The sequence below is a fragment of the Pteronotus mesoamericanus genome, unplaced genomic scaffold, assembly GCF_021234165.1.
Source record: "Pteronotus mesoamericanus isolate MK-2021 breed Mesoamerican mustached bat unplaced genomic scaffold, CSHL_Meso_final contig_116, whole genome shotgun sequence".
In the NCBI taxonomy this organism is placed as follows: domain Eukaryota; kingdom Metazoa; phylum Chordata; class Mammalia; order Chiroptera; family Mormoopidae; genus Pteronotus; species Pteronotus mesoamericanus.
This window is the reverse complement of record NW_026555027.1, coordinates 34,653,777-34,666,100: the sequence shown is the minus strand read 5'-3', so window position 1 is coordinate 34,666,100 and position 12,324 is coordinate 34,653,777. Positions and strand designations below refer to the sequence as shown.

The following is a 12,324-nucleotide window of genomic DNA, read 5'->3' as shown; positions in this document are numbered from 1 at the left end:
ATACTTTCTGAGAATAACAATGCTAATTATAAAATGGAAATCAAAAGACCTGAGTTCTTAACTATTATTAGATTTTAATAAAGAAATTTTTATCCTACCTTGTTTTGATCTGGATTAGACTTATTTATTGGGTTGGCCAAAAAGTTCATTTAGTTTTTCTGTGTGATGGTTCTAGTAGTGCTTAGTTGTCTTTAACTTCATTCAAACAATTTTGTTAGATTGTATTGTGACAGCTGTCATATCAACGTGCATTTAAAAGAAGTTTATCAACAGCGGTAAATTTTTGTGCAGCCATTTTAATATTTAAGATAGAAGAAAATACAAAACATCTTCAGTGTATTATGATTTATTATTTCAAGAAAGGTAAAAAATGCAACTGAAACACAAAAAAAGACTTGTGCAGTGTTTGGAGAAGATGCTGTGACTGATCGAATGTGTCAAAAGTGTTTTGCGAAGTTTCTTGGTGCTATTGACATTTTGGTCAAATAAGTGTTTGCTGTGGGGCTGTCTTATGCATTAGAAGATGTTTTAGCAGCATCCCAGCCTCTGCCCACTAGAAGCCAATAGCAGGAGATAGCCGACATACTCAAAATATCCAAATCAATGAAGTTATTGGTAAAAATGAAAAATGTGTCTTTTATGGAAAAAACTAAATGGACTTTTGGCCAACCCAATACAAATCAAATACTTTAACTTTTCTGTGCCTCAGTTTGTTTTTTTTTTTTTCATTTGCAAAATAAAGATATAATAATACTCATATAAGATTTACTGGATGGATGATTATGTGCCTAGCACATTGATAGATACTGGACACACAGTGATAAGTAAAACACAGACATTGATATTAAAGGACACACTCTTTATGGGAATACATAAAGAAATCATTTCAAGGTGAGACAGTAAGAGCAGTAATATACCCCAGCACATAGAAGTACCAAGGGATAGTAGCTAGCTCACTCATTTCTTCTGTGGAAAAAAGTGTAGTTATAGTCAAGGAAGGCTGCCTGGAGGAGGCCAAACCCTGGAGTACGGATTAAAAGATGAGTGAGAATAAGTCAGGAAGGAGGACGGAGACTGAGAGGACTGTCCAAGATAAGATCACCAAATATCGATTTGTAATATCACATGGGACATTTGAGAAAGCCAGGGGTATTTTTTGGACTCTTAAGGGAATATGAATCCTGCTAAATGCTCAGAGTAGGATCGCAAAGGGACTCTGATCTTGCAAAGACGGGCAGTAGAAGCCCCAGGGGGCCCCAGAGGGCCTGCGCTGGGCCCTCGGACTGATCTGGCTTCCTTTCTGCTGGTTGACAACTGGCGCCTTAGGTTCAGCCTCCCAGATAGTAAATGCCTTGCTTGGGTTGAATGTCAGACTGGCATGACCTCTTCGGTGGAGGACAGCTTTGCTACATTTAACAGTCAATCGTGAAGAATACCATATAGTTAATGTGCTGAGTCACCTTCAAACCCAGAGGTGTTATGAATGGAACACTGACTTTCAGAAATAAAATTCAAAATCTGTTGTGGTTCTATCCATCTTTTAATAATCAACCACTGCCTTTTACTTTGAGGTTTCATTTTTGCATTGGTAGTGATCGGTGTTTGTTTTTGTTTGGTTTGGTTTGGTGGCCAAGAGTAAAAAATAAAGAGGAAAAGAGGAAGAATCATTGGTAGTACAAGAAATCATTACATTTTGAAACTAAATATTTGATTTGCAAGAAAATGAAAGGTTTATTTTTATATTTATTTAAACTCCTTACTTGCTTATTTCTGGCATCAAAAAGAACCAGTGTCTCCTTAAACTTTAATGTCCTGTAAAGACTTAGGAAATCCTTAAATAAATACAACTTTTGTCTTCATAGATACAGTCTGGTTCCAAAGGTTCATTTTCCCGAGCAAATTCATGAAGTTGTGCGTGCCACCAAGTATTTCCTGCAGCCGGAAGTCTTACAGAAGTATTCGGTCGACCCAGGCAGAATCGGCATTTCTGGTGACAGTGCTGGTGGGAATCTGGCCACTGTCCTGGCCCAACAGGTAACAGAGTGCCCTGAGGTGCTGGCAGGAGGGCGCAGGATGATGTCCAAAAGCCAAGCGCACTGTCCACTACACATGGCAATGGCTTAGCCAGGCCGGTTGCTGTGTGGCTGAGCTACTCAGATGGCTGAGCTGGGAGAGCTCTCAGAGATCTTTCCACAGTAGAAGAGAGGTCACTGAGAGACACATCACCTCTGAGTCCTTGTGAAGGCTCCGAGGACAAGCAATATGAGAAGGGGCCTAGCATTTTAAGTATTAAAGTAGTAAGTATTTCCTACTACTTTTGCATGTTGGACTCCCAAAGCGGGGTATTTTTGCTGAAACTCCAATTGTTGAGATTGTTTTCTAGGAACCTTGGGCCAAATTAAAAAAATCAAGAAGTCTCCCAATTTATTTATTTTTTTAATATCAAAGAAAACATTAAATGGTCCTGCCACCTGAAATGTAATAATAAGTGTGAGCTTCACCTGGTTAAATTCTTTGAAAACAAAATTGGATGCAGCTGTATAAACTCAAAATGAGTGCCTTTTTTTTCTGTTATGGATTTGACAAGAGAAAAACTCTGAGCTGTCCTAAACTAAATGACAGCAGTCTGGAGGGTGGGCGGAAAAAGCAAGAGGTAACCGGTTAGAGAGCCTCGGGCCCAATCCAGAAAAAGACTGCTCACATTCCTGAATGGATATTAAAAATCTGAATCAACTTCCAGGTGGCTATCTTTAAAAAACAAAAAGAAAGAAAGAAAAAGCCAATCACCAGATACCACTGCATCCTATTCCTGCAAGAACTTTCCAGAATGTCGCTGCCCACAGCTTACCCAGGAGTAGGAAGTATTTCTTCCTTAGGGACTATGCATGTTTCCTGCTTCACCATTCCCACCCCCCTTATCTACAGCCAGGGTAAATTCTTTCCAACCATTTACATCTTTCTTCCTGGAGCCTGTTGTATCAAAGAGCGCTGTCATCCCCAGGACAGTGGACATGTTTGTCTTCGGCCTCCAGCCCTCCTGCCAGTGGTTCAGACTGCAGGCCCCAGGACCTGGTCCCCTTTCTGGCTAGCACATGGCTCCATAACCTTTCCTTCCAGAAAAGATTTTGGCCACAAAGCTTTTTGTTTAACATATCAATTAATTTAAGAATAGCATCTCTGTCTTCTCATCTCCATTTTTTTTTTTTTTTTTTTTTTTTTGGTATTTTCAAGTAGCACCTGCCTTTTTATTTGTGGTGTACCTTGGTTTCTTCCCCTTTACTATAATTAAAGAACTTGATTCTCCACTTCGCATTGGCAGGTTTGCTTTCCATGTGTCTAAATGCGTTAAGAAGTTAGTGCTGGTGCATTGGGGAGGCTTTAAAACCAGACCGAACTGGGAAGGAATCTAGGCTCCCTTTGGAAACTGTGGGGCTATGGGCAAGTCTTAACCCCTCTGAGCTTCAGGGAAATGAGGATAATACCATCTGATTGTGCGGCTGTTGCCAGGACTGACTTAGTGAGATGATGTATATACAATTCTTGGCACATATCAATAATACTATTTACTGATCATTTCCTCTCGCTTTTACAGAGCAGTTCCATCTTCTCGGGGGATGGGATTCTAAAGGCCAGTGGGAAACAAAATTGTACGGCTGAAGTTACCTTGAAGATAGCTTGTTGCATGGAATGAGCTAGTTAGCTGTCTTTTAAATGTTATATGAAAAATAAAGGAATCGTTTGAGAGACTAGAATTACGAAATGAGGCAATGCGTTCACATTTGGGCCGGGGGGGGCGGGGGGGATGGAGGACTGAGATCTGCTGAGATGGAGGTCCTTCCCACTCCTGTTTTGACCTCACTCTGGGGCGCGTGCTCATGAGGCAGAGTGGAGGGTACATTGCCCACACCGTGTCTGCACGGTCTCACTCTCGCCAAGCAGGAAGACTGAGTGCTCATCGCAGCAGGCACCTGGAGGCCCTACTGAAACACTCTGGAGCCCTGTCTTCTGTTCATTTTCCTACTCTTGTCCTTTGGAAGAGTCAGGCTAATTGTTTCTTTTTAGGAAGCCACTGCCTAAAAAGGTCTTGCAGGGAATGCAGAACTGCATAAGGCTCACACATCCATCCATAACACCAGTAAGGTATGCTAAGTACGAAAAGATAGATACAAGTGACCCAAGTGACGTACCTTTGAAGTGTTCACTCACAATTGTTAAGTTGTAGACATCGTATCTTTCTCAGTAAATAGGCAGCAGCTTGACGGGGTGGTGGTGGTGGTGGTGGTTGGTGATGAGGAATTATTTATTTTTTAAAACTACATTAATGCCATGCCTGTTAGAAACTTTTGACTGATTCAAAGTAACACATTAAGCTACTTTTTGAGGTGTGGTTTCTGTAAAAGGAGCCATGCAAAATAAAATAATGTTTGCTTCTTCTTCTCCAGTTTAGCCAAGATGCCAACCTGAAAAACAAGATCAAAGTGCAAGCTTTAATTTATCCAGTCCTTCAGGCTTTAGATTTTAACACACCCTCCTATCAGCAGAATGTGAACGCCCCAGTCCTGCCCCGTTCTGTCATGGTGCAGTACTGGGTGCACTACTTCAAAGGCAACTCTGACTTTGTCCAGGCAATGATAGTTAACAATCACACTTCACTCGTCGTGGTGGAGGCCACTGCCCTCAGGGCCCGCCTGAACTGGACTTCCCTCCTGCCCGCATCCATCACAAAGAACTACAAGCCTGTCGTGCAGACCACTGGCGACGCCAGGATTATCCGGGAGATCCCTCAGCTGCTGGATGCCCGTTCTGCCCCACTCATCGCAGACCAGGACGTCCTGCAGCACCTCCCAAAGACCTATATTCTCACCTGTGAACACGATGTCCTAAGAGATGATGGGATCATGTATGCAAAGCGTTTGGAGAGTGCAGGTGTGGAGGTGACCCTGGATCACTTTGCGGATGGCTTCCATGGGTGCATGATTTTCACCAGCTGGCCCACCAACTTCTCAGTAGGAATCCGGACTAGGAATAGTTACATCAAGTGGCTGGATCAAAACCTGTGAAGAAGTAAAAGATCTAGAATGCTTGTGCCCCTCTTAACCTCCTGCACCTGCTTTGGAAAGACATGCACTTCTTAGTCAACTAATTTCCCTCTTGTTATTTGTGAGTTATGGAATCTCTGTTCCCTTCTCTGTGTTAATTTAATTTTTAAAAACGCATTTGACTAAAATAGGTACAAAAAACATCTACATTTGTTTCTCCAAATGGACCAGTATCTCTCTTCTTGTTTTAGCCGAACAACTACAAATAACCATCGCTGACTGTGAAGGGCAGGACCGGGAGCTAGAAAGAGCTGTGGGTCCTGCCTTCCCCAGGAAGTTCTCTTCAGAAGAAATGCTTCTGGCTCTGGATGACCCAGTGCCCTTAAATAAGTTAAGAAAGTGTGGGCTCTTCTCCAGCTTGCTAGAGTTTGCTTTGAGTACAGAACACTGTTAGCTGTGTGCACTTTAAGTTCAGCACGGGGTACCAGGTGCCCTCTGTCCTTTGTGGATGGATGGTTTTGTTACCTATGGGAATTTTGGCAAAGATATTCTAGCAAGGACAAGTTTCTCAAATCTTCCTTTAGAGTGTTACATTTATGAGATAATGTTCTATATGTCCAGTTGGATTATGATGATACTTGAAAGTTACCTTCCACCACTATTATTAGAAAATATAAGGTTGCACGCCCTGGATAACTCATTGTTAAGTTTTTTGGTTATGCCCCCACCTTGGCGGAGAACTTTTGGGACCAAACATATTTAAATTTGGAATAAATTTTCCATTGAAAACAGGCAAACAAACCAACCTATTGTTTTCACAGTGAATACTTCTAACATAAATTACCAAGAGCAGTGTGTATATATTTGGCATAGTCAGAAAAAAAAGATATGTTGAATATTAGTTTAAAATTATGAAAAATGCCAGTAGAAGGTCTAGTTTATTCTTAAAAACTCAACTTTTTCACTTATGTGGCTTTAAAACGGGGCTATTTTGGTATTTATATAATGTATTGCTTATTTTTCATGTTAATATATGTAGATGGATTCAAGATTTTTTAGAATAATGTCTATAATGAATATTAAAAATAATATTTTTAAAAACTTACCTTAGAATTATATCCACATGTAATTTTATAGAGAAGGTAAAATAGCTATTAATACTACTGTCCATTAGGCCTAAGTATTGTGATGTTCACATGCATATACAAATTAAGATAATTAGAAACTATGACTTCCCCTAGCAAAGCCGTCTAAGTTTATAGTTTATAGTTTAGACAAGACAGGCTGCTCATCTCTGCTTTTTATGGTCAGAGGAACACTAGCTCACAGTCTTCTGGGCTGGGGCATGCCCTGGCACCTGGTGCCTACGCCCTCATCTGTCCTTCCACTAAGTCTAGAAGTTTCAATAGCCCAAGGTGAGCTTGACGTAAAGCCTTCACTGCCAGTGGGAACATCTTTGGCGTAACAAGAACCTGTCAAGAATTCTGACTTGAGTCGAGTGCCTCTGCTTTCCTTCCTGCTGTTCCTACTTCTCCCTCAATCACACTTCCTCCAGGGCCTGCAGAGAGCAGCAGTCCAGCCAAGTAATGACACAATGTAATAATACGTTTATCAGTGGGGAGAAAGGAGAACCTCTTGCTCATTTGAAAGATGGGTATTTCCCACTTCTGGCAAGGAAATAACAGATGGAAATTTGGATAGTTATTTTTTATTTATTGTGTAGGCTAGTCGCATGTTTTGTACACAACAGAAGCAAATGCAACAGTGTGTGTACATGCGTGTGTGCCTGCGTGTCTGAAATAATCATACCATTTAGCATGCTAATGTGCTCAGGTAAGTCAGTCACTCACCCTCTCTAGGTCTTTTTTCCCTTTCCTCTGAAATCAGAGAATTGATTATTTGATCTATGAGGTTTCTTCCAAATATAGATTCCAACCATTTTTGTCAGACTGACAAGTTATACGACCTCTTCTTCTATAGTGTGCGCTTTTTTTTTGTAGGTCATTTATTCCGTACACACAGACACGCGCATCATCAAAGATTATTTTCCTAAAAAATTAGGATTTTAGTTCTTATCTTCTTGTAGTTAACCTCCTCATTTACTATTATGCTTTTTGACACCCTTTTGAAGGAACTGATGTTTGGACCTTATTTTGATTTATCTACCTCTAATTAAGCAAAGAAAATATAATACATGCACAGACTTCCTTAAAATGATATCCCTTGCCCCTAGAATTATGAGCCAAATCCTGTAGCAGTTACAGACAATAAATGATTCCAGGTTTCTCAAGGGATCTTGCAGATGCAAAGGGGAGAGAAAGAAAAGGGAGTCAAGCACTGTTTCTGATGAATACTTGAGTTCCATGAAAGCTTTTATACATATGAATGATTTGTCTAATGACTTGCACTGTGTCCCACCTCAGACATTTGAATTGCCCTGGTAGTATTAACAGCTGTGAATCATGATACATAGAACCACTAATTACAAGGTAAGCTATATACCAACCCAAAATCTGAGTGCTAGGAACTTCTTTGGGAAGCCTACAGAGTATATGTTGAAGATATTTTCATTCAGGGTGAGTTCATTTTCTTTTTGTTTTACTTTTTTTTTAAGTTTATGCTCTTCAGATTGATATGTATATATTTAGTGTTACGGCTTTGTTTTGTTTTCCTACTTTGTGAAAAAATTAATAGCCTTTTTGTAATATCATTGTTTTTTGTGAAATATGAACATAAATATATGAAGAAAAAAATCTTGAAGTGCAGCAAAGCATAGTGAAGTGTCAATTAGTCTTAATGTTTTTTAATTGGTTTGTGAGGAATATAAGACTATTATATAATTATCTTGGTGGGTAGGGTATTTTATGCATGACCTTTTAACCTGTGACTTTTTGCTTATTTCCCACTGCAAAGGGAAAGGCAGATTTTATGAAAGATTTTAGCAGCAATTCTGTTTTATAAGATGAAAACCCAGTATGGATGTAGGAAAAGTCTATGTCCACTTTGATTCATGTCTGGAAATAAAACGGCTCCATCTGGAAGTGTGCTCCTTGTCTGATTTCCCAGTTCCCAGCTCACTCTCTCTCTGTATCTCAGATTCCTAGCCTCAATCCCACCCTCATCTTCTGCCCTCTGGACTCCTCCAGCTGCCTTTCAAGAGAAGTAGCTCACTGGCCTCCTTGGTGACATTCCTTTCATGTCTAGGTACAGTATATGCCGCTCATGTTGCAGAAACATGTCAAATACAGAATTTTTAAAGAAGTTATTTAGAGAACAGAAGGTGGGGCTACTGCACTTCTTCAGGCTGACGCGAGCCGGGGAGTGTTCTGCCCGAGAATGATGCCCTCCGTGGTGTGGGAGAGGAGCTCAGCTCAGGGATCTCGGGGGCTCTCCCTTCAGCTCTCTCCCCAGAGCCACAAACCCCGGCATCTCGTCACGCAGCTCTAGTCCACTCTGCTCTCCTTCTGCCAGAACATAGGCATGTCCTGGAAACCTGTACAGGGCACACCTAACCCAGACTGGAGACGTTAAAGGAAGCAGCATCTCAGCCCAGGAGGGGGTAAACCTATTTCCATCATGGCTTCAGGGCTCATTCAAAGACAAAGACATGATGGAAAAATTGCTTATCTTCCTGGTGTCAAGGAAATCTCAGATAAAGTATCCAAAGAGGAGATGGCGATACGGTTATAAATGGTTGTGAAAACTTTCATGGATATGGACCAGGACTCAGAAGGAGAAAAGGAGCTTTATTTAAACCGGGCTTTACATCTTGCTTCAGACTTTTTCCTCAAGCATCCTCATAAAGATATTTGCTTCCTGGGAGCCTGCCACCTTGCTGATTTTTTCAGGTTATGCTCCCAAAACTCCTTACACATCACCGGATAAACTAAAGGATAGATTTGTTTATAATGAGGCAGTTGAAAGGGTTAAAGGATACAAAGAGCCCACAATCGAAAAGGTATTTTTATTTACTTGAGAACTTTATTTGGGTTAAGTCACATAATATTTGCTTTGAGTTGGAAGATAGCTATGAGCTTTTTATACAGCTATACAGAATATTATTTTCAGTTACAAACAATGGCCACAATCAGAAAGTTCATATACACACAGAACCCATGAGTTCTATTATTTGTGAAGGTGATACAGTATCTCAGGAGATTTGGATTCAGTTTTGGTAAATCCGGAACCTGCCTATAAGAATTTAAAGAAGCAAGTATATGATTTGGTGAAAGTTTTACTCAGAAGGACAGCTCAAGCTATTGAACCACATACTGTATTACCACTTTTTAAAATCAGGTGCTGATGTTTGGATAAACATCTACCAGGAATTTGTCAGAGCATGTCTTTGACTTAATTTTGGAGCTCTATAATATTGAGAGTAATTTGCTGCTCTCAGTGTTATCCCAGTTTGGGTTTAAACTACAGAGCAATGATAACAAGCAATGCCTGTAAGTTGTGAAACTACTGGCAAAAATGGGGCAAAAAATTCGGAATTGGCTTCTCGAAACAAACCACTTTGGCAGTGTTACCTGGGGAGGTTTAATGATGTTCACATACCAATATGCTTGGAATGTGTGAAATTTGCTAGTTGCTGTCCTATGAACCATCTTGATTTAGCAAAGGACTTAACAGAGTATCTTAAAGTGAGGTCTCATGACCCCGAGGAAGCTATTAGACATCGTGTTATTGGGTTTATAATTACAGCCGCTAAAAAGGATATTCTTCTGATCAATGATCACTTAATTTTTGTGAGTCAGAGAACTTCAGGTAAATGGTAGAGAGTGCACAAATAAGAAATATGTATTACAATCAGCAGCTGGAAACTATGCTGCAAAACATTTCATGGATCAAAGACAAGCTGCTATGTATCAGAATTTTGCTGATGAAAGATTGCTTTTTGAATGGATCTTTGCTCAATACATTGTTCCCCATAATTTGGAAACTACAGAGTGGATGAAGTACTTAGGTTATTTGTGTGTCACACTGGGTTTAAATGCTGGGAAGTATGCTTCAAATGTTAGCCTGTTCTTTCCATCTTTTGTAGTATACTGGGTTTTATGAGGGAAAAATAACAACTGTATTTTTAAATGTTCACAATTTATGTAATATAAACATTGTTTAAATAGCCAGACAATAAAATACACAGCTATTTTTTCAGAAAGTAAAAGAAAAAGACATTATTTAAATATTTCTGAGCAAAATTAAATAATTCAAAGTATTTCAGTCAAATTTTAAAGCAAAAAATGTTTTTGAGAAAATAGGTAAAATGAAGATTTTCTTTTCGCCCTTCCACAAATCAAGTCCTTTCTTCATTTTTCTTAACAGATAATGAGGTTTTTGCTTTGTTAAATAAACCGTTGCCAACCGCCCTGAGAGAGTGATCTGCGTAACCTGTTCCACAGGTATGCCACAGAAATCTAATCAACAGCGAGAAATTTTAACCATTCAAAGCAATTCTACTACTTTTAGGATGTTGTCTTTTTCTTCTTTCTGTTGTCATTATTTTTAATAAGAAATCAAATTCTATTTTCTTTATTCTGGATAAATTCCTGAAATAAAGAAATAATACCTAGTTGCTTGGCCACAGATGAAAGTTATTTAAAGTCTTTTACTTTAAGATAAATGGTTCACTAAGCTAAATAACACACTCCTGACTTCATTTCTTCCACTCTCGTAGAATGAAGTTACTGCCTCCCATACCAAGCCAGGGCTTCAATGTGTGTCCATTCAAGGACTTGCTGAAGTACCTCCCCTCTCTCCAGGGTCTTTTAACTCTCACTCTACTCATTCCTTCTTTGCTCTATAAATACAGTCAAGTCTTTCCGGTCAAGAAGGAACTCCCTTTTGGCCGAGTTATCTTTATTTCCTCCTCCTTCTGATCCAAACACAGCAATTGTTTTGGTCATCTATTGCTGAGTAACATATTATTCTGCAACTTGAAAGTTAAAATAATAGCCATGTGTTATTGCCGGATTCTGGGTTGACTGAGCTTAGCTTGGTGGATCATTTGCTAAATGTACTGTTGGCTTGGGGCCCAGGCCTATGAGTGTTCCACGGGGCTGGACCACCCACATGGCTCATGTGTGGCTGGCTCATGTGTGGCTGACTCTTGTGGCTGCCTGTTAGCTAAGTGACTTGGTTCTCCTTCACATGGCCTTTTTTCCTGAAACAGAATTCTGAAAGCGTGGCATCTGAATTCCAAGACGGAACATGCTAAGTATGCAAACGCAGGAAGCTTTATATCTTCTAAGATGAAAGTTTTGAAATTACCCTGAATCATTTCCCCATATTCTATTGGTCAGAGCACATCACAGGACCAGCCCAGATTCAAGGAGAGGGGAAGGAGACACCACAGCTTACTGGAAGGAGGGACAATTCCTGGCAGAAGAGAACTTCCTTTGCTTACATTTTGAAAATATAGCTGATGAAGTAGAGAATCTCCCACAAATTACTTCTGGCCCCATTCATTTTCGATCTTGCTTTTGCTCCACTTTCTCTCAAACTGCTGGCGCTGGCTGCAATACAATTAGCTCGGATTTCCATCCATCTGGCCCTGCACGTTAGTGGAGTGTGGGAGAGAAGCGTCCCTGGGCCATTCCTCTGCTGGGTGAGTCAGCAATAACTGAAGTAACCGAAAAATCACACGAATATATGTATGCCACTCAGCTCAAGCTAAATGCACTCCCACTTTAATTTTCTCTTGACTGAATCCTAAAAATGCCTGCAGCCCCGCCAAGCCATCTCACACACAGAGAACTGTGATGGAGGAGATAGTGCAGTGGAAAGGGCCAGGGATAGTAACCAAGAGTAGTTAAAAGTGTGCACCTATGAATGAGGTCCGTGCACAAGATTCAGGCCATTCCTTCACCCTCCTGGATGCCTGCTCTGGGTCCTCCTACGGCCCCAGCAGTGCAGCAAACCCTGAACTAAATACACCGTCGTCTCCTCCTGCACTGGCACGGGCTTCCATAGTCCCTGCTTCACTGACTTAACCACCTCCTCTCCAGCTACCCAAGCTAAAATTATGACATTTTCTGTATCTCGTAACCCAATCCTCCAACTCTTAATCAATCACCAAGTCTAATCAATTCTACTTTCTAAATAGTTCTCAAAATCCATTCCCTTCTTTCCCATCTCTGAATACACTGCTCTGGTAGAGTTTCTCATCATCTCTTGCCCAAACAATTGCAATAACTTTCTAACTAGTTGTCTTCTCTCAAGTATTGTGGCCTCAAATCCACGCACTGCACAGCTGCAAAAGGAATGACTCAAAACTCAAACCTGA

At 40.4% G+C, this 12,324-nt stretch overlaps 1 protein-coding gene and 1 pseudogene across 1 annotated transcript in view; both read left to right on the top strand.

Moving 5' to 3' along the window:
• The window catches only part of NCEH1 (neutral cholesterol ester hydrolase 1), a 53,266-nt gene extending 46,760 nt beyond the window's left edge, over positions 1-6,506 (top strand). Inside the window, exons 4-5 of the mRNA XM_054580614.1 lie at positions 1,863-2,034; positions 4,443-6,506. Of these exons, the coding sequence (XP_054436589.1) occupies positions 1,863-2,034; positions 4,443-5,060 (790 nt within the window). The 3' untranslated portion in view covers positions 5,061-6,506. The remainder of the gene's footprint in view (positions 1-1,862; positions 2,035-4,442) is intronic.
• A 19-nt stretch (positions 6,507-6,525) lies between these two features.
• On the top strand, positions 6,526-10,161 carry LOC129076431 (sister chromatid cohesion protein PDS5 homolog B-like; annotated as a pseudogene).
• The last annotated feature ends 2,163 nt before the right edge of the window (positions 10,162-12,324 follow it).